This window comes from Salmo salar, chromosome 20 (genome assembly GCF_965601325.2).
Source record: "Salmo salar chromosome 20, fSalSal1, whole genome shotgun sequence".
Classification (NCBI taxonomy): Eukaryota; Metazoa; Chordata; class Actinopteri; order Salmoniformes; family Salmonidae; genus Salmo; species Salmo salar.
In genome coordinates, this window is record NC_138310.1 from 8,076,111 (window position 1) to 8,101,606 (window position 25,496).

At 42.9% G+C, this 25,496-nt stretch overlaps 2 protein-coding genes across 3 annotated transcripts in view; both read right to left on the reverse strand.

Moving 5' to 3' along the window:
• Positions 1–653: 653 nt before the first annotated feature.
• On the reverse strand, positions 654–5,830 carry LOC106580157 (survival motor neuron protein 1). Of its 2 annotated transcripts, none has more exons than XM_014160901.3 (9): positions 5,696–5,830; positions 3,263–3,334; positions 2,898–3,017; positions 2,625–2,816; positions 2,156–2,329; positions 1,852–1,926; positions 1,584–1,691; positions 1,108–1,185; positions 654–806 (listed from the first exon to the last, which is right to left on the reverse strand). In XM_014160901.3, the coding sequence occupies exons 1-8, from the start codon at positions 5,741–5,743 to the stop codon at positions 1,132–1,134; spliced, it is 843 nt and encodes a 280-aa protein (XP_014016376.1). In that variant the 5' UTR covers positions 5,744–5,830; the 3' UTR covers positions 654–806; positions 1,108–1,131. The 2 variants fall into 2 exon arrangements, with proteins under 2 accessions (XP_014016376.1, XP_014016375.1); XM_014160900.3 differs by having other exon boundaries at positions 654–904.
• An 8,668-nt stretch (positions 5,831–14,498) lies between these two features.
• Positions 14,499–25,496, reverse strand: part of LOC106580156 (uncharacterized) — a 76,135-nt gene continuing 65,137 nt past the window's right edge. The window contains exons 5-16 of the mRNA XM_014160899.3: positions 23,025–23,162; positions 22,695–22,772; positions 22,339–22,490; positions 22,108–22,162; positions 21,884–21,958; positions 21,430–21,538; positions 20,699–21,223; positions 20,301–20,570; positions 20,028–20,126; positions 16,242–16,369; positions 15,968–16,019; positions 14,499–15,868 (exon numbers count right to left, since the gene is read on the reverse strand). Coding sequence (XP_014016374.2) covers positions 15,732–15,868; positions 15,968–16,019; positions 16,242–16,369; positions 20,028–20,126; positions 20,301–20,570; positions 20,699–21,223; positions 21,430–21,538; positions 21,884–21,958; positions 22,108–22,162; positions 22,339–22,490; positions 22,695–22,772; positions 23,025–23,162 — 1,818 coding nt within the window. The 3' untranslated portion in view covers positions 14,499–15,731. The remainder of the gene's footprint in view (positions 15,869–15,967; positions 16,020–16,241; positions 16,370–20,027; positions 20,127–20,300; positions 20,571–20,698; positions 21,224–21,429; positions 21,539–21,883; positions 21,959–22,107; positions 22,163–22,338; positions 22,491–22,694; positions 22,773–23,024; positions 23,163–25,496) is intronic.

Here is a 25,496-nt window from a genome sequence, read left to right on the forward strand (position 1 = left end):
GTTGCAAGATCAAATCCCCGAGCTGACAAGGTATAAATCTGTCGTTCTCCCTCTGAACAAGGCAGTTAACCCACTGTTCCTATGCAGTCATTGAAAATAAGAATTTGTTCTTAACTGACTTGCCTAGTTAAATATAGGTCAAATAAAACTACATCAAGGTGATTGTACCAAAGCTGATCTATCATATTGACAAGATAGTCGAGCGCCAACTCTAACAATGGAAAAACATGTCCTCAAAGATGGAAGCAGGAGGGAGGAGGCGAGATCAAGGCCATTCTAGCCAATGAGAGGAAATACAGGCACAACTAAGTTGATTTTCTCAAAGTTAACAGAATGCCACGTACATCTGCTTATATCAGTACATTTGTAACAGCCTTAGGATAACAAAACTTATATTCGATCAAATACGCCTCACGTAATTTGATACTCTCTCATAAACCTCCATATAAAAAGGGCGTGATCTCACGTGGACAATTTTTTAGGTCAATTCAGCTCGCTTTGCCTCTTCCTCTCTGATTGTACGATCTCGCAAGCCCTGTATATCAATGCCCTCAATAAATATAAAGTATGAAACGTCGTAACTTTCCATGTGCGAGATCAACTAATTGAATATTCACATGTATTAAAGAAAATAAACGTAACATAACAGCAAATTGTGAGCTAAGAGCCTTTATTTGGGTTTATTTACAAAGAATACAAAACTTAACCCTGAAACACATGGAGGCTTTGAAACAAGAGTTCATTCACACATGTTACAATTCATTCACAGCACTCCAGTCCTCTGCATCTGGGATGGAGACAAACACCTAGGACCCGCAGCAGAACACAAAGGTAATTATTTTTGTGTTTTTTTTTGGTGGCGGGATGAACACAAACGTTTTGAAGATATTAGTTGGCGGTTTGTCTGAAATGGCAAGATAATTATAATTATATTCTTTCCACAAAGTGGCAATCGAAACATCGGAGGCTCATGCAAGTCAGTCAAGAAAGAATTCAATGGAATCCTTCCCGAGCAGGTAATGGCTACAACATAATAATAAAAAAAAAACCCACTAAAGTAAGTCAGTTTAGTAAACTACTAAAAACTGCTATTTATAATTTATTTACCAGGTAAGGACGAAGTCCCCTTTTTCACTTGTGGTGAGCCTTCTTTCCAGCAGCTTCTTTGCGGCCTTGCTTTAACCCCTGTAACGGAAAAGAAAAGAAGCAACTTAGACACGGACTTCCTTTTGCATCGAAAAACCCGTTTACGCCTGGTATTGAACTAAAAATATATGACCGATCAATCTTAACGTGATGCAGATTCGTCAAGTTTTAATGTCACATGCACGTACAATGAAATGCTTTTCTTGCAAGCTTTAACCCCAACAATGCAGTAATGAACAACAATGCAATACTAAAAATAACAAAAAAAGGTAGAACAGAAACAAACCAGAGATTTAAAATAAGAACAGAACGTTTATCCATGTAGATGCCGCTATGCGTATTAGATAGTGAATTATTCAACTTAACCATCAGTAATAAGCAATTCCCTGTCTCATCTACAGCGTGCAAGACATGACGCGCATGGCGTGTAACTGTACCAGGTAGTATCCGGTGTGGTATCCACTCATGTACCAGGCGATCAGCATACTTCCCAAGGCCTCGTCGTCCTCTCCGTCTGGACTCATGGGGGGAGGGGGAGGGATCATCTGACAAAGAGACAAAACAACCATGTTCAGACTGGTGCATCTTTCAGACCGCTGCATGACGAAATGTACCAGCGACACTGCTCAATAGAATAGAGTCTGATCTCTACGGGCAACATTTCAAATGCCAGAGAATATTTCTGTGCTCTAGAATCTACCTTACCGGTGGCCCAGAGGGCATCATGGGAGGCCATCCCGGAGGGGCAGGCCCGGAGGCCCCAGGTCGTCTAGAGTCTCCCTGTAGACAGAACAACACTCTTCAACATGCACACTCCATTGTCAAATAAAGGATTTATTCCATCCACACATACAAGATGTCATGTTTCAAATGCCACCTCTGCCTGTTAAGCAACTTCCAAATGAAAGTTAAAGCAAAAGTTCACCAAAATGTGTTGGTGCTTTTCGTATGTTGAGAAGTAACGCACGGATGAATAGTGACTGACAACCTACAATTAGGGTCTACTTACCATTCTGAAGCCAGGCATGGGAGGGGGACCTAGGGGAAAGCCAGGGAAACCTGGACCCCACATCGGAGGTACTTTGGGGGATTTGGATTTGGGTTTAGAGCGTGGCGCGTGACTGTGAGGGTGTGGGACGGACGACCTGTCGCTCTCCTTTGTAGAAGACTCTGCTTCTTTAACCTGCATTACAGAAAGAGAAATAAGAACCCTCCAAAAAATGTCCCCATTCAAAAGTAATTGAAGTCTGACTTCTATGCCTAAATCACTTCTCTCCAATCTGTGAATGGAAACTGAGTGTCCCGTGTCCACCAGCCTGACTGCTGAGTTCACCATTCTATTTCACTTCACGTGCAGTAAAACAGAATGGTGAATGCAGCGATCAGGCTAGTTCCACCAGGCTAACCGTCCATTCTCATCAGTGGTTAGAAAACCAATCATACACTTAGGATCATCTTCACAAACATCCTTAACGTACCTTGTTGGGGGCTTCCTCCTCTACCTCGGAGCTCTCAGTCAGAAGGTCTCGGAGGTTCTGCTCCTCCTCGTTCCCATAGTCTGTGAACACAACTACACAGGTGCCCCTTTTCTCGTCTATGGAGGCGATGGTGGCAGCGTAAAGCTTGCCGTCTTCAGACCAGTAGGCACAGCAGGGCTCGCCGACTCTCCACTGCAACACAATAATTGTTGTACATCTGTTAGGTTAGACCCCTTTCATTTAACAGTATTTGTATTATTGCGCAGTACCTACCTCTTTATCGGAAGGAGCACTACTTCTCTTTCTGCTGCGGTTCTTTTTGTGGTTTTTCCGTTTCTTTCCAGGGTTGTCTTTCTTTGAGATTGTCGTGTCCTCCTCACCCTTCAGGGCAGTCTGACAGTCAGGACCAATGGTTAAAAACGTAGAAAAAAATGTGAGCATGACGTCAGAGGGATAACAGAACATTTTCAAGGATACTTTTCTGAGATGCTACTTCTAGGAGACATGTTTGCCTACTATAATGCACAAACTGTAGCTGTAATGGCACGATACTGATGTTTCTCAACCTAATCATCAATCCATATGGAGGAAAATAAGAACACAGTCAACAGAATGCTATAATAACACTGTAGAGGCACCTTAAATGATGCAACTGCTTTGTCGTAGGCCTTTATTAGCGCAGTGTCATCCCAAATGTCAGAATCATCACTCTAGGAGAAAAATACAATTAGACCAATCAATCAAATCATCTGAGAAACTTAAAGAGTAAGAGCGTTATTTATAATAAGGGTTACATGGAGAAAACTGTTGTGGGTTCGCAGACTACCGTGGACAACAGTAGGGGTGGAAAGATCTCCTTTATAGTAAAAGCATTGCATGAATCTATCATTGTATTTTCCATCGTATTTGCAGGTCCGAGAAAAATGTGCCTTTTATAAACAGTTCATGCAATTATTCTCCATCATTTTACATATTCGCAGAATCGTTTTTAATACCACACCAATGACTGAAATTACAGGCTAAGAATGGACAGAGATATAGGCTTGCGTGTTCATCTTATATTTCTCCAATGCCAAATCAGTGTGTTTCGTTTACAATGAAACTGTCCCTGTTTGCAAATAATTAAATTTGGGGTGGCATTAAGAATCTGAGTATGGTATTTTCAAAAGTTAGGCCTACCAACACAGAGTAGGCCTATCAACACAGAACAATGTCAACTTTAACTGCTGGCTACTCCTTTTCCATGACTTAACCCAACGAGAGAAGGTGTCAAGTGTTTCCCTAAAAGCTGTCTTTAATCAATTGATAGCGAACGAATGAAATGTCTTCCCAAGCAAAGCCTATTTTTAGTTTCCTCGGCTAGAAAAGGTTGCATCTCAGCCTCTGAATGTCAAAAAAACAAAACAATGATATTCCCATATGCATCAGAGTCACGTCTTTCCCCGGCTGGTCTCATACACTAGATGTAACACAGTTCATGTAAATCAGGGATACTCAAACTAGAGTGATATGTTACGGTTGGTGTGGTTACATAAGTTAGAAGTTTCCTTCATGTAAAATACACCCAAACCCACTCATTCCTTTAATTTAGGGTGTTGAATAACACTAATATGTGAGAACAATATTTTTGTCTGAACAAACGTTTCAATTTGACATTATAATATGGTTGGTAGCGAAACCGAAAATCGTTGTGGAAATCTGTTGCATCTCAAGTCGACTACAAAATCTACAATGCAATGCTCTCTCTATGGGCATGTAACGTAGCTAATTACACTACCTATTTCTTAAATAGGAAGAAATAGGCTCCAACACAAAGCCCTCTTGTTGTTAGTAAAGTCTAATTAAAATGAAGACGGTTGAAATAAATTTAGCCTACTCGAATTTGCTTACTTTCAGCACCATAAACTGTCCATTTCAGATTGATTGTGCCGCAATGCTGTTTGAAGTTTCAGCACCACAACGTAAGTTACTTACACCTGGCTTATTGTGAGGTCATTAACTCAGAAAAATACATCATGGGTAATAAACATATTGGTTTTAATACAAATCTATTATAGTAGTAGCAAGCTATCAAAGTTGACCTCCGGTCCTCCATCTCAAACTGAACAGAACATAGATAGTGCATAGGCCTAATGAATTTTTTTGGGGGGGGAAGAAACCTTTGACTCTCCTCCTGAATTGCCACCATATAGGACTATACTGCACAGTCATGAGTTAGGCAGCACACAAAAAGTTTCTGATCAGCAAGAGCAGATTGGAATATCAGGATTGGAATATCCATAGCAGTGTAATGCAGCCCGGTTGTCTTTACACCATCCCAGCAGCTATTTTATAAATATAATTTGGCGCTGTGCTTCATCCGAGCATGCACTTCGTAGCCTATAGATAATTTAATTGAGACCACACTAAATAGCCTACTTGATATCGCGCCCCGCGGAGAATCAGAGATGAGGGGCAGCATCTGGCATACATCGATACTCATTCTAAAACGCTGAGAAATATTGAAATTTAATAAATTATAAATTACATGACCCTCCCCTTGACTGAAACTGAAAAAGCATGACCCTACCCCATTTTCCTCCAGGTAACCATTCTGTACATTTCGATCCATCCCTTACATTATGCTTTCTAATTGCTAGCCAATATTCCATCTAGTTTGCTCAATATCCATAGCTGTATAATAAATGTGTCATAACTAGATGGTCAAGCTAACTAGCAGGTAATTGCTAGATAGTAAAACATACCAATGCTATGTGACCTTCCTGGTTCCCGGTAACTACATTTGGAATTGGCCATCAGTCTTTTTAGTGCCTGACGCTGGCATATCAACTGGCAATCTGACTTGTTACCACTAACACCAAAGATTATGAAGATTAACCCTACATCTGTGCTGCTAACACTAAAACTCCGGTGCTATACCGAGTAGCTCGCTATCTATCTAGCTAGGTGGCTAACTTCGTTGGTATCTAGCGAATCTGCAACCATTAGCTTAAATTCAACAATAGCTACTAGTTAGCAAGCCAATCAAGCAGCTATCTAATTACTGAGTAACTATATAAATGATAACTTACTTGTCCAGCTCCACGAGCAAAAAGCATATCTTTACACCCATTTGCCATGAATACGCAGAAAAGTGGCTGCTCTCACAGCTTTGATTGTTGGGTTTTTACTGAAGCGAAGCAACGTGCGTCGCTGACGTTCCTAAATAATGATGACGTTGAAAAGCTGCGACAAAATTGTTGGCACGTTGGCTTGGCAACGAACTGAAGTCCCTCTGTCTACGAACACTTCTGTTTACATTTGCTGGCAAGTCGTGATTTGTCGGCTAAAAAAAATGATAGATCCAGCGGTGCTCAGGTTGTCTTGGCTGCGCCCAGCTATGCGTCTATACTAAAAAAATGACATTCTTAAACCTTCCCTGTATCTATGTTTGTCCTCTGTTGATGCGCGCCTTTGTTTTCTGAAATCCATACTTTTTAATAAAACGTTAATCAATTACAACCGCTGACAGTTTCCCTGTTGATATTAAACTACTGTAAGTCGCTCTGGATAAGAGCGTCTGCTAAATGACTAAGATGTAAGATGTAAACAGGGATATGTGCGTTCACGCTGCGTTGCCATCTTAGAGCAACAGCAATTAGGAAATAGTCGATGGTTGTATTTGATTAACGTTTTATATATATATATATATATATATAAGTGTATTTCAGCATTTAAGAAAGGCACACAACAACAGAGGAAAAAACATGTTTTAAGTATTGACGCATAGCGAGTCAGAAGTTCATTTAAAAAACTAGTCGAGGTACTTGGCTTGGTGTATGCTTACTATAGTTTGATCATGTTGCTTGAAATGTATATGTTATTTTGTTCTTGTTGTGTTCCAATTAAGACTCTTAAAATTGAGAAGAGCATCTCAGACGGTGCTACTGACTTTGAGGCTATTTCAGAAAAGGGCAAGCAAAGCCACTCTGGATCCACAGTGCCTGAAAGCTGTTACACAGCAGTGTTGTAATCTTCATTGCATTTTCTTTCAGAATTTAAACACACAGAGGGGTATCTTCAAACAAATCATACTCCAGTGAGTTGACTAACTATTCTAATCTAATGTGTATAATTGTACTACAAACATACATGGCTATGGGTGATTACAACAGCCTTGTTTTTTTCTCTTTACTGCTGATTGGAATGACTGCAACACACTTCAACACATAACGCGCTTCATCTTAACCTCAGATATGACCATTTTGTCTCATTGTACAGGGTCAGTGTGGAGGGATGAAATCTATAGTGCCTTTTCGTAATGTAGAACTTATGTCTGAATACCTAATATGTTATTTATTGCATAGCCTTGTTTATTTAGCAGTGACCATGCAAGTGGCATATTGTAAAAAGTTAGTTTATGTAGATGTTCACACAAATATGTTACTTGATCCAACATGTACTCAAACATAAAGTATAAAACCTGATTTTTTGCAAATTTGACTACTACTATCTGAAAAACATTATGCACTTGACCCAAAACATGGTGACAGTTGATGTGAAGTGAACAGAAGCTGTATTTAAAGGTTCTCCACCTGTCATTTGTGTGTCCACCTTAGTAATGCCAGATTACTATTTGGTTAGGTGCACTATGGTAGTTATTAGTTATCAGGGTAATTTGTGTGCTGCAGAGTTAGTCTGGCCAAAGATGGATTTTTCATAAGACAATTTCAGCTTACTAAACAGTGTTTTATCAGGGAATGATCTCACAATTCCTGTATAGTGAAACGGTCTTCAAACAGCATGCTAAGATAGCGCCCAATCACACTTTATTGCATCCGTTAAAACATTTCTTATGTGCGATGATTCATAGTCACACTTTAATCAAATTAGGCTATAACTTTTAGGCCTAATGAAGGGCTTCAAAACACCTTTATAGGTTTAGCAAATCATTATAGGCAAACATCATGTGGCATAAAGTCTGACAAGTCCTTGTTGGTTTTATGTAGAGTCACATGTTAAAATTGTTTTCACAGACTAGGGATAACTCTCCTTGTTTTTACAAAGCCTTGTATAGGTACTGAAGTTAGGGCCATTGTACAGTAGGGGGCAATATTATAGATACAAATCACTGATTTGAGAAAGCTAGAAATGTATAGGGAAACATTACCTACAGTTGAAGTCGGAAGTTTACATACACATAGGTTGGAGTCATTAAATCTCGTTTTTCAACCACTCCACAAATTTCTTGTTAACAAACTATAGTTTTGGCAAGTCGGTTAGGACATCTACTTTGTGCGTGATACAAGTAATTTGTACAACAATTGTTTACAGACAGATTATTTCACTTAAAATTCACTGTATCACAATTCCAGTGGGTCAGAAGTTTACATACACTAAGTTGACTGTGCCTTTAAACAGCTTGGAAAGTTCCAGAAAAGATGTCATGGTTTTAGAAGCTTCTGATAGGCTAATTGGCATCATTTGAGTCAATTGGAGGTGTACCTGTGGATGTATTTCAAGGCCTACCTTCAAACTCAGTGCCTCATTGCTTGACATCATGGGAAAATCAAAAGAAATCAGCCAAGACCTCAGAAAAAATTATTGTAGACCTCCACAAGTCTGGTTCATCCTTGGGAGCAATTTCCAAACGCCTGAAGGTACCACGTTCATCTGTACAAACAATAGTAAGTATAAACACCATGGGACCACTCAGCCGTCATACCGCTCAGGAAGGAGACACATTCTGTCTCCTAGAGATGAACGTACTTTGGTGCGAAAAGTGCAAATCAATCCCGGAACAACAGCAAAGGACCTTGTGAAGATGCTAGAGGAAACAGGTGCAAAAGTATCTATATCCACAATAAAACGAGTCCTATATCGACATAACCTGAAAGGCCGCTCAGCAAGGAAGAAGCCACTGCTCCAAAACCGTCACAAAAAAGCCAGACTACGGTTTGCAACTGCACATGGGGACAAAGATTGTACTTTTTGGAGAAATGTCCTCTGGTCTGATGAAACAAAAATAGAATTGTTTAGCCATAATGACATCACTATGTTTGGAGGAAGAAGGGGGACGCTTGCAAGCCAAAGAACACCATTCAAACCATGAAGCACGGAGGTGGCAGCATCATGTTGTGGGGTGCTTTGCTGCAGGATGTACTGGTGCATTTCACAAAATGGATGGCATCAGGAGGAAAGGAAAATTATGTGGATATATTGAAGCAAAATCTCAAGACATTAGTCAGGAAGTTAAAGCTTGGTCGCAAATGGGTCTTCCAAATGGACAATGACCCCAAGCATACTTCAAAAGTTGTGGGAAAATGGCTTAAGGACAACAAAGTCAAGGTATTGGAGTGGCCATCACAAAGCCCTGACCTCAATCCTATAGAAAATGTGTGGGCAGAACTGAAAAAGTGTGTGCGAGCAAGGAAGCCTACAAACCTGACTCAGTTACACCAGCTCTGTCAGGAGGAATGGGCTAAAATTCACCGAACTTATTGTGGGAAGCTTGTGGAAGGCTATCCGAAACGTTTGACCCAAGGTAAACAATTTAAAGGCAATGCTACCAAATACTAATTGAGTGTATGTAAACTTCTGACCCACTGGGAATGTGATGAAAGAAATAAAAGCTGAAATAAATCATTCTCTCTACTATTATTCTGACATTTCACATTCTTAAAAAAAGTGGTGATCCTAACTGACCTAAGACAGGGAATTTTTACTAGGATTAATGTCAGGAATTGTGAAATGTATTTGGCTAAGTTGTATGTAAACTTACAACTTCAACTGTACATATATGCAATCACACAACAAAACCTCCTTCAGGAGGAGGCTTCTGATCGGAACCAGAAATCCATGAGTTCAACGTTTTATAGCCTTGTTATTCAAGTTGCTGATGTGAACTGGTAACCGGTACTCTGGTAACCGGGACTGTCCCGGGACCACTCTTCACGTTTCCCAGAAAAATAAAATGACAAGACCTGGGAAATTACAACATTTCCCTCCAATGTCGCACGAATGCAAATCCACAACATGTTCAGCACTGCCGGACTGCACACGAGACCTGAATGCAGTTTAGAGTTCTCATCAGAACTGAAAGTTCTATCTCGGTCCAAGCCTGGTCCTGATCTGACATAACAGACATTGAATGAGCCTGAATCCTAAAAAAGGACAGATTTCTAGATCACTAGGCTATATTGATTTAAACTGGTGTTGAGAACATGGCAGCGGAGGCGGGCAGCATAGGCGAGAAGGTAAACTCACCTTAGTTATGATCAACTAAATTATGAAAATATTGGAATAAAGTAGGCTGATGCAATTGAAGTCATGTGTCAAATTCTTGCTTATACTGAAACACCCAAAGTCATAGGCTATCCAACTGTTATACTAATTTAAAGCAATAGTCTTGTGTGGTCACCTAGGTTATCATTTCTGGGACAGTGCCATCGCGTCGTGCTCCTTTGAGACAAGCATGGTGGACTCCTATAGATAAATCAATCAATGTCAGATTTATGTTTTCACTCGATCTTTGTTTGTATTGTTGCTAACAATTAGGCTGAAAATGTTAGCTAAATTGAGGTGAATGCTAATGATCTTTATTCTAGTTTGCTCATACACTTCATGGCCAAATTTATGTGGACACCCATTGAAATGAATGGATTCAGCTATTTTTGCCACACACCTGTTGCTGACAGGTGTATAAAAGCGAGCACATAGCCACGCAATCTCCATAGACACACATTGGCAGTACAATGGCCTGTACTGAAGAACTCAGTGACTTTCAACGTGGCACCGTCATAGGATGCCACCTTTCCAACAAGTCAGTTTATTACATTTCTGGCCTGCTAGAGCTTCCCCGGTTAACTGTAAGTGCTATATTTGTGAAGTGGAAATGTCTAGGAGCAACAACGGCTTAGCTGAGACAAGCTCACAGAACGGGACTGCTGAGTGATGAAGCGCATAGCGCGTAAAAATCGTCTGTCCTCGATTGCATTACTCACTACCGAGTGAGCACAATAACTGTTTGTCGGGAGCTTCATGAAATAGGTTTCCATGGCCAAGCAGCCTCACACAAGCCTAAGATCACCATGCGCAATGTCAAACGTCGGCTGGAGTGGTGTAAAGCTCCCCGCCATTGGAATCTGGAGCAGTGGAAACAAGTTTTCTGGAGTGATGAATCACACGTCACCATCTGGTAGTCCGATGGATGAATCTAGGTTTGGCTGATGCCAGGAGAATGCTACCTGCACGAATGCATAGTGCCAACTGTAAAGTTTGGTGGAGGATGAATAAAGGTTTGGGGCTGTTTTTCATGGTTCGGGCTAGGCCCCTTACTTCCAGTGAAGGGAAATTTAACGCTACAGCATACAATGACATTCAAGACGATTCTGTGCTTCCAACTTTGTGGCAACAGTTTGGGGAAGGCCCTTTCCTGTTTCAGCATGACAATGCCCCCATGCACAAAGCGAGGTCCATACAGAAATGTTTTTTTGAGATCGGTGTGGAAGAACTTGACTGGCTGCACAGAGGCCTGACCTCAACCCCATCGAACACCTTTGAGATTAATTGGAATGCCGCATGTGAGCTAGGCCTAATCGCCCAACATCAGTGCCCAACCTCACTAATGCTCTTGTGGCTGAATTGAATTAAATCCCAGCAGCAAAGTTCCAACATCTAGTGGAAAGCCTTCCCAGAAGAGTGGATGCTGTTATAGCAGCAGAGCAGGGACCAACTACATATTAATGCCCATGATTTTGGAATGAGATGTTCGACAAGCAGGTGTCCACATACTTTTGGACATGTAGTATATATTAGCTGATCAAAACATTTTGCTATTATGTTATACAAGTCTCTTTGCACTTCACTTGTATAGTAGCCTGTCCCACTCCCGACCGAAAGCATGTGACTTGTCTGATAATCAGTCAATGTGATTTTGTTACACTGAATCTGTCTATATATTTGGTTAATTGATTTCTGTCTGGACAAGTGGAAGTGGTTGCTCACTTATTCTTTTGCTCATCTATCACTGATTAGAAACATTTACCATGCAATTATGTAGCCTAAATCAACTGTAGCCTATTATTTATCTATTGACTCACGTAGTAGCTTTATAGCCTTATATACAGTAGAGCCTAGGATATTTTCCTTTTGTTCCTAGCCCACTCAAATCCAGAAAATTCCTAACTTTATTCTGTAATCCATAGGTTGCATTATCAAAGCACGTCTCATCTACGCATGTGATAATACGGTTATAACATTTCCCCCGCTTCTCTGCGCTGTCTCGTATTGCTGCCCATATGAGAGCTTCGGTAGAGAATTCAATATTTTTTTTAAAGAGTTCGTCCCCGTTAAGATACCTTGATATTTAAACAATTTCCTCTCTTCATCTCATCGTTATTCATGAGCTGATCTGCTATCTGTATAATCATTAACTAGATTTTGCCAAATAGGAGATAATCTGTCATTCGTTGGAGGTTATCTAGCAAGCTTAGCAATTTTGGTCATTTGACTTTTGTTTGACTGCCATTACAAAGTTTATATGGAGACAGTAAAATGCCACTCTTAAATGTGCAGTTTTGTCACACAACCAATGCCAGACGTCTCAAATTTTGACAGAGTGCTCAATTGGCATGCTGACTGCAGGAATGTCCAACAGAGCTGTTGCCAGAGAATTTAATGTTAATTTCTCTACCATAAGCCACCTCCAACATTGGTTTAGAGAATTTGGCAGTACATCCAACCAGCACCACAACCGCAGACCACGAGTTACCATGCCAGCCCAGGACCTCTACATCCGGCTTCTTCCCCTGCGGGATCGCCTGAGACCAGTCACCTGGACAACTGATGAAACTGAGGCGTATTTCTGTAATAAAGCCCTTTTGTGGGCAAAAGCTCATTCTGATTGGCTGGGCCTGGCTCCGAAGTGGGTGGCCCTATGCCCTCTCAGGCCCACCCATGGCTGATGTAAAATCCATAGATTAGGGCCTAATTATTTTATTTAAATTGACTGATTTCCTTAAATGACCTGTAACTCAGTAAAATCGTTGAAATTGTTGCATGTTGCGTTTATATTTTGGTTCAGTATAAATATCAGTTTCCGAGCTGTAAAATCTTTACATAGTGGTGCAGCCATGTCGCAAATGAGACGCAGCAACAATTTTATTTGGGGAGAATCCTGGAATTTTAGTGACCATATCTTGGATATCTTGGAATCCTGGAATTTTAGTGACCATATCTTGGTATTAAATGCTTCAAATGAGCACAACTGATTTTTTTGCGGTATTTCCAGGGACTTTCGGGATAAATATGAATTATTCCCGGTATTGAAAATATGAATCCCTAATGTGAACCACAAAGGTTTAGAATTCAGCCCAACAAGATGAAATTGTTAGTATGAGGTTGCTGTCCATGACGCCAAGTTACGTGAACGAAAGCATTAAAAAGTGCTCTTTTTTATTTATTAAAGTGTTGATTTCCACCCATCATCCATATGTTCAACCCGTGACATTTAACACTTCTGTGACCTTCCTAACAATTTCTCGCTCTCAACGATTCAGAGAAAAAGAGATGAGTAGATATAGTTGAATATTAAGGTCGCCATCCCTGCATCATTTACGACAAAGATTAGTGAGGGAGAGTACATATGAAGCCATTTACAGTCTTACACAGAGGCAGAGACAGCATGTGTACAAGCAGTGCACAGAATCTTGGAACATAACGGCTTCAAACGTAAAGCTCAGCATTCTACTACTTGCTTTCCTGAAGAAAACCATCCATGCAGACCAAGAATTCAATGAGATTGTGGCGGAATTCAATGAGATTATTCCCGTTTCACTGGCGACTTATTTCCACTGATTGATTTTCAAGTACAAAACTAAAGAAAGCATGTGGCTGTGGAACATTTCTAAAGCTTCATCTGAGAATTTCGTGCTGGCTGCTGGTTTAAAGGGTCGACTAAAATGATCTACCAGGAGAATACAGATCCATAATCTCACTCGATCAGACTCTGGGTGGTACAAGCTTGAGTGCAGGGGACCTAGTTGATCGTTGCAGCACACAATACCGCTCACCGTTTGCAGAGCTTTAAACTATAAACCACTACTGCATGTTCATACAGGAGAGACATTAAACCTGCAGTGTAAGGGTGCAAGGGGTGGGGACAACATGACAGTTTGATAGTACCAGGTAGGTTTTTGGCAAATGGGCAGATCCCGGCAAACCTTAAGGAGGACGTAGGTAGCCGGGTGCAGCTGGCTAAGAAAAGCACCTCTCTCCACATCCCTAACCTTACCATAGACGACTTTGCGTTTACAGTTGCCTGGTATGGGAGGGACAGATTTGTGTTTACAGATGTGTTAGGGAACTCCTCCCTATTTATTTCCTCATTGATGCTCAACCACACAGGGCATTATGAGTGTCGTGTGAATAGAGTCATTTATGACAGTAACAGAGGTGAGTTCAACCAAGGTTCGCAAACATTTGGGAACCTTTTCCCTCTGTTGAACCCACCACAGTTCAAAGGTTAGATTATGTTCTGTTGGTCTGCCCCAAGTCTGAGCCCATCACAAATTTATTATCAGACTGAGAAAAAGCTCGCTCCCATCTGGAACTCTAATCCTACTGAGTCTGACAGGGTTGTGTGGTACAGACTGACTGCTCAGGTGGATGGCGTCATTTTGGATACAGAATATGGACTAATAATGCCTAAGGATTTGGATGGCCGAATGAGTGTGTCTCACCCTCACTTCTCTGGTCCTGTGAGGAAAGTTTAAAGGTGTAAATTGATCAATAATCAAGTAAATGTCCACTGTGTGGACTGTACATTAACCTCACTCAAACATGTGAGGCTAATGTACAGTATGTTACCTGGTAAAAGACAACTCTGCAAAATGATTTATATGTACATAGCCATTATATTTCTCAGAATATAAAAAAACACAATTTATCATGAAGATGTGCAAGTGTTTTACGTTTAAAAATGGTACAAAGCTGATTATTATGGGGAGAAAAAACATGGATGTTTTTGTTCAGCTCTATTAAATGAAATTAGAATTCTTGTTCCAACATCACTTCTAGGTTTCTGTGATTACAAAGTAACTTGTAGTAGTGTTTTCCTGTTGGTTGTTTAAAAAAAACAAAAAACAATATGATATGCATTATGTAAAGTTACTTTCTGCTTCACGTTTCATGCTTTGTATGCTGTTTTCATGAATAAAGATATATACCTTGAAAATAGTATTTGTATTTTAATGTAGGAACAAAAACTAATGAGACCTGTAATATATATGAGCTTTAGTTTAAAAGTATTATGACTTTGTAAATGGCATAGGCTACTATTTGTAAATGTGGAGTAAATGCAAGGAACACAAACACTTGTAGAATGACAAAGCAAAATAAACCAAATGCATGTCACTATACATTCTTATGTACAAGAGAAGTGCATTAAGACTTAATGATTTTAAAAAGCTCTCACTTCAAAGAGACAGTTTGATTTACAAGTAGCGGTTTTTCATTTATGTGAAATTAGCACAATGCTATCAATTAGTATCAGATATAGGAATAACATGCTGCTTGGATAAAAAAAAATAGGCGTAAATAAAACAGATTATGCACACGTAAAATAACACCAATACAGAAACAAGAAAGACAGTCCCTTACTTTTCAGTTCAAGATCATGGAAAACGCTGTTAAATGTACCAAGGGAATGACACATCCACACAGACAGTATGCTAATAGTAACAACAATCATCAGAATATTAGGTTGTAATAAGAGGGACTCATTGAGCCTGCAGACATCCCATCTGGTGGTCCCTCTCTTTCCCAGTCCTCCTTCTTGTGGAGTGAAGGAAGGGGGGGGGGGGGGGGGATCTTGCTAGTCCACAACTGTGTGTTTCTGCCAGTGGTTAGAACAGGAGACACTGGCTTCCCCCACAAAACAGCCGAGTCGGAAGGGGATAAAAATTATCGCATGGAATCCAATGGAAGTTGTCCAATGTGTCTATTGAAGTTAAGGCATCTATGTATGCAGCATGTATACTATGGTGGTTTCACTGTAGGGGAATGAGTGTTCAGTCCCTGAGTGTGTGTTCGTGTGTGTGTGTGTCTGTGTAGTGTGTGTGTGTGTGTCTAGATGGTCTCCACGTAATTGGCTGGGAAGAGTCCCAGGCGTCCATCTTTACTGAAGCCCCGCCACCAGGCCTTGTCCACCGTTTCCACAGCACTTATGATGTCCCCTGGCTCAAAGGAGATCTCTGATTCATCCTCTGAAAAAAAGAGAAAGCAAGGTTTAACACACTCAGAGAGCATCATAGAGCGGATAGGTGTGCATGTGGTCCATGGTATGAGTTACACCGGGAACTGACCTGCTTGGTAGTCATAGAGAGCTCGAACACACATCTGTCTGTCTGGTGAAATCTGAAAGAAACAGAAAAAAGGCTACAAATGGCCCCTGTCTGAGGAAAATGTCATTTTTCCTATTGTAGAGCCCTCTCTTGGTTCTCATCGACATGGCATTCATATTAAATGAGTCATTCTTCAATCCCGTTCCTGGACTAGATTTGAAGCACAGTAGTAAATATGATGGCATAGCAGGGGACAGAGGCCATATTACTTTGTTGGTTGTGTTACATTCCGTACCTCTTTTCCATTCTCTGAAATCTCCTGGTCCTCATTCTCTTCAACAAAGTCCTCCTCAATTTCATCATCGAAACAAACAGCCAACTCTGGAGTATCTCGGTCCCTTTCAGGTGGACTCGTGGATCGTTCTGGAAAAGAGGAATCATGAGAGGGGTTGGATTCTCATTCCCTACTAAACAAGCAAGTGTGTAGTAGGGAATAAGCATTAAAAGTCGTGCTATAAATTCTCAGACAACCCAAAGATTCCTTGATGCCCTTCCAGACTCCCTCTGCCTACCCAAGGACGTCAGAGGACAAAAATCAGTTAACCACCTAACCGAGGAACTCACTTTAACCTTGCGCAATACCCTAGATGCAGTTGCACCCCTAAAAACTAAAAACATTTGTCATAAGAAACTAGCTCCCTGGTATACAGAAAATACACGAGCTCTGAAGCAAGCTTCCAGAAAATTGGAACGGAAATGGTGCCACACCAAACTGGAAGTCTTCCGACTAGCTTGGAAAGACAGTACCGTGCAGTATCAAAGAGCCCTCACTGTTGCTCGATCATCCTATTTTTCCAACTTAATTGAGGAAAATAAGAACAATCTGAAATTGATTTGATACTGTCGCAAAGTTAACTAAAAAGCAGCATTCCCCAGGAGAGGATGGCTCTCACTTCAGCAGTGATGAATTCATGAACTTCTTTGAGGAAAAGATCATGATCATTAGAAAGCAAATTACGGACTCCTCTTTAAATCTACGTATTCCTCCAAAGCTCCGTTGTCCTGAGTCTGCACAACCCTGCCAGGACCTAGTATCAAGGGAGACACTAAAGTGTTTTAGTACTATATCTCTTGACACAATGATGAAAATAATCATGGCCTCTAAACCTTCAAGCTGCATACTGGACCCTATTCCAACTAAACTACTGAAAGAGCTGCTTTCTGTGCTTGGCCCTCCTATGTTGAACATAATAAACGGCTCTCTATCCACCGGATGTGTACCAAACTCACTTAAAGTGGCAGTAATAAAGCCTCTCTTGAAAAAGCCAAATCTTGACCCAGAAATTATAAAAAACTATCTGCCTATATCGAATCTTCCATTCCTCTCAAAAATGTTAGAAAAAGCTGTTGCGCAGCAACTCACTGCCTTCCTGAAGACAAACAATGTACACGAAACGCTTCAGTCAGGTTTTAGACCCCATCATAGCACTGAGACTGCACTTGTGAAGGTGGTAAATGACCTTTTAATGACGTCAGACCGAGGCTCTGCATCTGTCCTCGTGCTCCTAGATCTTAGTGCCGCTTTTGATACCATCGATCACCACATTCTTTTGGAGAGATTGGAAACCCAAATTGGTCTACATGGACAAGTTCTGGCCTGGTTTAGGTCTTATCTGTCGGAAATATATCAGTTTGTCTCTGTGAATGGTTTGTCCTCTGACAAATCAACTGTAAATTTCGGTGTTCCTTAAGGTTCCGTTTTAGGACCACTATTGTTTTCACTATATATTTTACCTCTTGGGGATGTCATTCGAAAACATAATGTTCAATTTCACTGCTATGCGGATGACACACAGCTGTACATTTCAATGACACATGGTGAAGCCCGAAAATTGCCCTCGCTAGAAGCCTGTGTCTCAGACATAAGGAAGTGGATGGCTGCAAACTTTCTACTCTTAAACTCGGACAAAACAGAGATGCTTGTTCTAGGTCCCAAGAAACAAAGAGATCTTCTGTTGAATCTGACAATTAATCTGGATGGTTGTACAGTCGTCTCAAATAAAACTGAAGGACCTCGGCGTTACTCTGGACCCTGATCTCTCTTTTGACGAACATATCAAGACTGTTTCAAGGACAGCTTTTTTCCATCTACGTAACATTGCAAAAATCAGAAACTTTCTGTCCAAAAATGACAGAAAAATTAATCCATGCCTTTGTTACTTCTAGGTTGGACTACAGCAATGCTTTACTTTCCGGCTACGCGGATAAAGCACTAAATAACCTTCAGTTAGTGCTAAATACGGCTGCTAGAATCCTGACTAGAACCAAAAAATTTGATCATATTACTCCAGTGCTAGCCTCCCTACACTGGCTTCCTGTTAAGGCAAGGGCTGATTTCAAGGTTTTACTGCTAACCTACAAAGCATTACATGGGCTTGCTCCTACCTATCTTTCCGATTTGGTCCTGCCGTACATACCTACAAGTACGCTACGGTCACAAGACGCGGGCCTCCTAATTGTTCCTAGAATTTCTAAGCAAACAGCTGGAGGCAGGGCTTTCTCCTATAGAGCTCCATTTTTATGGAATAGTCTGCCTACCCATGTGAGAGACGCAGACTCAGTCTCAACCTTTAAGTCTTTACTGAAGACATATCTCTTCAGTAGGTCCTATGATTAAGTGTAGTCTGGCCCAGGGGTGTGAAGGTGAACGGAAAGGCTGGAGCAACGAACCGCCCTTGCTGTCTCTGCCTGGCCGGTTTCCCCTCTTTCCACTGGGATTCTCTGCCTCTACCCCTTTTACGGGGGCTGAGTCACTGGCTTACTGGTGTTCTTCCATGCCGTCCCTGGGAGGGGTGCGTCACTTGAGTGTGTTGAGTCACTGACGTGGTCTTCCTGTCTGGGTTGGCGCCCCCCCTTGGGCTGTGCCGTGACGGAGATCTTTGTGGGCTATACTCGGCCTTGTCCCGGGATGGTATGTTGGTGGTTGGAGATATCCCTCCAGTGGTGTGGAGGCTGTGCTTTGGCAAAGTGGGTGGGATTATATCCTACCTGTTTGGCCCTGTCCGGGGGTTTCTTCGGATGGGGCCACAGTGTCTCCTGACCCCTCCTGTCTCAGCCTCCAGTATTTATGCTGCAGTAGTTTATGTGTCGGGGGGCTAGGGTCAGTCTGTCACATCTGGAGTATTTATCTTGTCTTTTCCGGTGTCCTGTGTGAATTTAAATATGCTCTCTCTAATTCTCTCTTTCTCTTTCTTTCTCTCTCTCGGAGGACCTGAGCCCTAGGACCATGCCTCAGGACTACCTGGCTTGATGACTCCTTGCTGTCCCCAGTTCACCTGGCCATGCTGCTGCTCCAGTTCCAACTGTTCTGCCTGTATCTATGGAACCCTGACCTGTTCACCGGACGTGCTACCTGTCCCAGACCTGTTGTCCCAGACCTATTCACCGGACGTGCTACCTGTCCCAGACCTGCTGTTTTCAACTCTCTAGAGACAGCAGGAGCGGTAGAGATACTCTCAAAGATCGGCTATGAAAAAGCCAACTGACACTTACTCTTGTGTTATTGACTTGTTGCACCCTCGACAACTACTATGATTATTATTATTTGACAATACTGGTCATTTATGAACATTTGAACATCTAGGCCATGTGCTGTTATAATCTCCACCCGGCACAGCCAGAAGAGGACTGGCCACCCCTCATAGCCTGGTTCCTCTCTAGGTTTCTTCCTAGGTTTTGGCCTTTCTAGGGAGTTTTTCCTAGCCACCGCGCTTCTACACCTGCATTGCTTGCTGTTTGGGGTTTTAGGCTGGGTTTCTGTACAGCACTTTGTGATATCAGCTGATGTAAGAAGGGCTATATAAATACATTTGATTTGTAGTATTTCAAACCCCTTCATGATCTTAAAAATCCATGAGGAAGAGGATTTCTGAAAAAGGATAGGAAATCGTAACATAGCATACCGGTATGTCTATTGTACCTTATCTCATCAATATAAAGGTTCATTCAGTTTGAGAGCAACTTGGGCAATGTAGGCTAGCGTAGAGTAGAGATAACTAAATGGGTGAGCGGGGTTACATACCTGTACCATTGTGTTCCACCAACTCCCCCTCATCTCTCACCCCATTGGTGGATGGGACCACAACCTCTTGTGTGATTGGCTGAAGAATAACCTCTGCATCTGAACATAACAAGACATTGGTTAGATTGTGTTAGTTGTGTCAGACAACCTTTGCACCACCTTCTTATACATACAACTCCTCACTCTTCTTCTCGTTTAATTGCTGTATTTTACCTTTTTTGAATTTGTATAAATCGGACAGGCCTGTACAAGATACAAAACAAAGTACTTCACCTGTGACAGCTGGCTCCTCATCCTCTTCTGAAAGCTCCACCAGAACTGGCTTAGCAGAGGCCTGGCTGTCATCTGATTGGTCCTCCTTCTCTTGTTCCTCTGCCACAGGCTCCTGCACTGATAAAGAGTCTGAATCTGATGCTGAGCCCTCCTCTCCCTCCTCCATGTTTAGGCTTGGCTCTGTATTCTCAACACTGGGCTCAGGGTCTGCCTGTTCTTCCTCATCTTCCTCTTCCTCCACCAGTACGGCTTGTACGGCTGTGTACTGCTCTGGATTGGAGATAATGAACCATTGTGGTTTTAAGTACAGTCATGCCAAACTGAGAACACAATCTATAACGGCTTGACAGACACCATTGGTCATTCTACAGTAGGCTGTGTGTATGATGAGGACCTACCTGTTGGCTGCAGTGGACTCTCTGGCAGGGGGACAGTGGGAGGCTGTGGTGCTGGGGCAGGCTCCAGGGAGACTAGTGGAGAGGGGGAGCACTTAGGCTGGGACTGGGGAGGGGTATCTGGGGGAGATGGTGGCAGGACCTGGGCCAGGTGCTGGTTCTCTGGAATGGTGGGGGTCAGGGTGGCTAGGAGGCCTGGAGAGGCTGGGGGGGCAGAGGGCTGGGTTGGGGGCTGAGACTGGGGGCTGGTTGATGGGAGGGTAGGCCGGGCTGAGACAGCAGGGGCGGAGTGGAGGGGTGATGTGGAAGGGGACACCAGGGAGGCACGGGGGCTCTGGGGAGAGGTGATTGGGCGGAAGCTGGTGCTGGGTGGAGACATAGTGCGGTGGAAGGGGGAGGAGGGGACACGGGAGAAGGGTGAAACCAATGTTGGACTGCGGGGGGAGGTCGGAGTGGGGCCATCCCATTTCCCAAAGATGAATGCTGTGTCGGTCAGGCTGCGCTGGTATCGCCTTAATGGAGGTTTGCCTTTGTGGAGAGAGAGAGGGAGGGAAGAAAGACCAAAATTAAGAAATGCACTGCAACAAGACAGATAATGGTTGTTTAGGTTCATGCACGATTGACTGGGACTGGCTTCATAATCACACACTGCGTAGACGAGCCACACCTTGGTTTGCCAATGCTTATGAACAAACAGACACACAGACACAGATACAGACACACTGTGAATTTACCTGTACGGGGGGAGCCGGGGCTGGATGGGCTTTGGGACGATGATGATGACAGCTGTCTGAAGAACTCTCTGGGGTTCATGGAGCGCTGTGACACCAGCACCGCTGCCTCCTAAAGGTAGGAAGAGGAATCATACCACACTATGTTCTACTGAATGATGTAAAGGAAACTACAGCCAGGTCTCAATAGTCTAAAGATATCTCCTCTCCTCCTTCTCCTCCTTTCCTTCATCTGCACTGGTGTGAAAGAAGTGGACAGGATCCCATGATAGGCCATATTCCTTTTGACCTATCCTGTGTTTTCAGATCAGTGCAGATGAAGGGCAGGAGACAAGGAGAGGAAGCCACTTCAGAGCGTTGGGATACACCATGTGACATGAACAAGAGGTGAGGTGTTTAGGGAAGAGTAGGAAGGGAGTTTATTTGGATTAGAGAGTTCAGTAAGAGAGACACTCACTGCTGCTTTCTCGATGGACTCGCTGCGTTTCAAGCGAGCTCTCATGTCCTCCTCATGCTCTCTCTGCTGCAGCTCCTGTCACACACCAACAGAGAGGTCAGAGGTCAGACACACACAGACACAGAGTTCAGAGTAAAGAAACACGCAAAAACACAGAGTTCAGAAGTCAGAAACACCTAGAGTTCGAGCCGCCCAATAACTTTCTCACTCATTCTTTCTCTCACCCATCTTGATTTCTCCTGCTTCCTCACTTCTGCCTCCAGCTGGGCCTGCATTCTCCTGGGAGATACAGAGATGTCAGAAACCTCATGGGATATTAGCCTTAAGTAGCCTTTACTTTGACAACCCATTAAAATACCTGATAGTGACACAAGAGAATACCCTTGAGTCAGAGATTGTGTTAGTAAGTCTTGAGTCAGTGTGTGTGTGTGTGTGTGCGCGCCCAACGTCCTGACCTCTGCTCTTCGATCATCTGTAGTTTCTCGTTCATTTTCCTCTCCCTCTCGTCAGCCTCTTTCCGTTCCTTCAACACTCTCTCCTTCTCCCAACGGCGTCTGTCCTCCACTGCCCGCTTCCTCTCTTCCTCCTTCCTCTCTTCCTCCTCACGCTGAGAGAGAGAGAGAGAGAGAGAGAGAGAGAGAGAGAGAGAGAGAACACAATAGATGAAGACTTATTACAGTTGACAATACGAACATTAAAGATGTGAAGTGATGTGAACATTAAACTACTTTTCTCCTGTTGCATTGACGAATTACTAGAAAACTGTCTAAAGCTATGAGGGTAACTGTGACTATGTTTCTGTGTAGGCTACCTCTGCACGTGCCCAGAAGGAGTCTCTGTTGGCCCGTCTCATCTCCATGGCAGCGTTAGTCTTCCTGTAGTTAGTGCCCTATCAACAGAGATAGGAAGACACAGTTTGTAACTTATGCTATTGGTTGTTTTAACTCATAATTGATAAAGTATGAAACAAATTCAAAACATACAGTAAGTATATATTAAGTACAATGCATGATAGAGATTAAATCTGAGAGAATCTAAACGCGTGGGACCCTCCTCCATGTAAAAGCACAGTTCCGGGTTTTGTCCAGGTGTTAGCACCCCCTCCTATGGACAGAGATGGTATTGCAGGAGGAGCACTCACCACTGTCTCCTCCTTGTCCTTGGATCGACAGCTTCTTCTGACTTGCTCTGTCTGGGGGCGGACTTTACTGAGCTCAGCGCCTATCTTCTCCTCTGTGACATCCTCAGTACTCTCAGCACTGATAAACACATGAGCCTCCTGAGAGAGAGAGAGAGAGAGAGAGAGAGAGAGAGAGAGAAGAGGAGTAAGAGAGGTGAACTACAATAGGGACCTGCTGCAGACAGCTGATGTCAGGTATATAAGGCTGTGACAGGTTGGTTGCTGTTAATCTTTGTCACACAGTGCCCTGACACTTGCTCCAAAGCGTGTAAGCGTTACAGATTAATGAAGGGACCCAAGCTGAGGTCCTGAACATCCTTTCAGTTTTTTAGGTTAACATTCCAAGGAAGGACTTCAGATGTTCACTAAATTGGTGCATTTTTGGCCTGCACACCACAACTTTGCCACAGACACTTGATCCTTTCCAGAACTTTTGGGAACAAGAATGTCATTTTTATTGGCTGCTATGATCTACGGTATCATAACGGGTGAAACTTCAAACTCCAATATAATTCTGCTACAGCATTCCAAACTAGGGAAAGAGAAGGGGATATTGTCCCTCCTTTTTCATGTACCCACTGACAATGTGAATACATATGTGCACAGACGCACAAACACCCAAACTCGTGCGCACACACAGGCACACACTCTCTCTCTCTCTGAAAGTAGTTCTTTGAAAGCTTTTCCCCTCAGTGGTTCCTCTTGGCTGTGGCCTTTGGGCTGTAGCTAAACTATACAGTTATGTAACAGCTTGTATCTAGTATCTGGCTTACGATAGAGAAGACAGGAAGGAATCTATCGGTTTGGAAGAGATATGGGGGGGGGGGTAGAAACAGGAAAGAGTGTGTAGGGGGGAGGAATGGAGAATTCACAGAGAGCACAAGGAAAGTGAAATGAGGTGAGGGGAGAGTGGAGAGAGCAGATAGGATGTAGAGATTAACAACGACAAACGACCACAGAACAGTACACTGTGTTCCACTGCTAAACTGTCACTGTACTGATACGCCTGTGTGTGTGTACGTGGGTACGTGTGTGTGTGTGTGTTGCAGCCGATTCTGTGTGTGTGTGTGTGTGTGTGTGTGTTGAGAAATATTAAACACCCTCACAGGCCCAGCCCCAACTCTAAATCACACACACACGCGCACACAGTGCGAGGTGCCCCTGAGGGAGGATGGAGGGAGTTGTGGATGGTGAAGAGGGTGTAAATGATCTCCTCCGTTTCTCCTAACTGTCTGTTATTATGCCTCAGACGATAGGCCTCTCCCTAATACTGTCTAACAGGGCTAAGAGCATGCTCATTAACCTTACACACACACAGCTGCTACTCCTCTTTTCCCTGTCCTCTCCCACCCACCCCCGTCCTTTCCTCTTTCATAGACGTCTCCTATCCTTCCATTCTTACTCCTCCCCTCTATCCTCACCTGTACTTTCCTACTCCTGTCTTGTTCCCTTCATTCTCGTCTTCTCCTGAATCCCCCCCCGGAACTCCTTCCACTGACGCGTCATTTAGCTGACGCTCTTATCCAGAGCGACTTACAGGAGCAATTATAGTGAAGTGTCTTGCTCAAGGGCACATCGGCAGATTTTTCAACTAGTCGGCTTGGGGATTTTAACCAGCGACCTTTCGGTTACTGGCACAAGGCCTACTGGTGTGTACGACATGATAGAATGTACACAGTCCACAATGCAGACTTCCTGCTCAATACTAATCAATTACTGTCGTCGAGCAACAATGAGCCCATTTGCAAAAGACTCCCGCGCTTAGCTTCGGCATCACCAACTGATACAATAATATTGTTTCACATTAGGATACACATCCAGACACCGCTGGTGATTCGCCGTCTCTCACACAGCCCTCTGTTGCTAGTTGAGACTTGCAGAGGTAGATGGAGAGAAAGAGAAAAAGAGAGAAAGACCAGAGAATAGAAGAAGTGCCACGGGGCATTCTGACTCTGTCGAAGCACGTCCTAATCCTGACTATTAATTCTGAGGTTTTTGGACAACAAACAATAACCGAGTTCTCATTGCTCACTCGATCATTAATCCTTCATCGACACAAGGATTATTACTAAGCTTCAACACAGAGCAGGATCAGGCTTGCTGGAGGTCCTGCAGTGTCTATGCATATTGACTGCACTCGTGCCATTTCCACCACACCACACATGGGAAATAAGACAGAACGAGGCCTAAACTCACCAAAGCAGGATGTTACGTGAGTTTTGAACTTATCAAGTGCCGCAGTACCACTATGTGACACAGGTCTCATGTGGTTTTAGAGACCCTACAAAGGCGATAAGAGAGAATAGGTTGACAAATATGTAGCATAAATGAGAGGTGGAAAGCCTATGTCTCCCAGAACGGAGTCATCAAATATAGAGGACAGCAGGACTGCAATGTGAAGGGCTGTAAAATGCCACACAGATGCTTTCGTAT

Coding starts and splice junctions, on each gene's coding strand:
- LOC106580157 (XM_014160901.3), bottom strand. CDS start 5,743: ATGGCAAATGGGTGTAAAGATATGCTTTTTGCTCGTGGAGCTGGACAA. Junction 3,018..3,262: donor AAGCAGTTGCATCATTTAAG/GTGCCTCTACAG, acceptor CCTGACTGTCAG/ACTGCCCTGAAGGGTGAGGA. Junction 1,927..2,155: donor CCATGCCTGGCTTCAGAATG/GTAAGTAGACCC, acceptor TTCTGTCTACAG/GGAGACTCTAGACGACCTGG.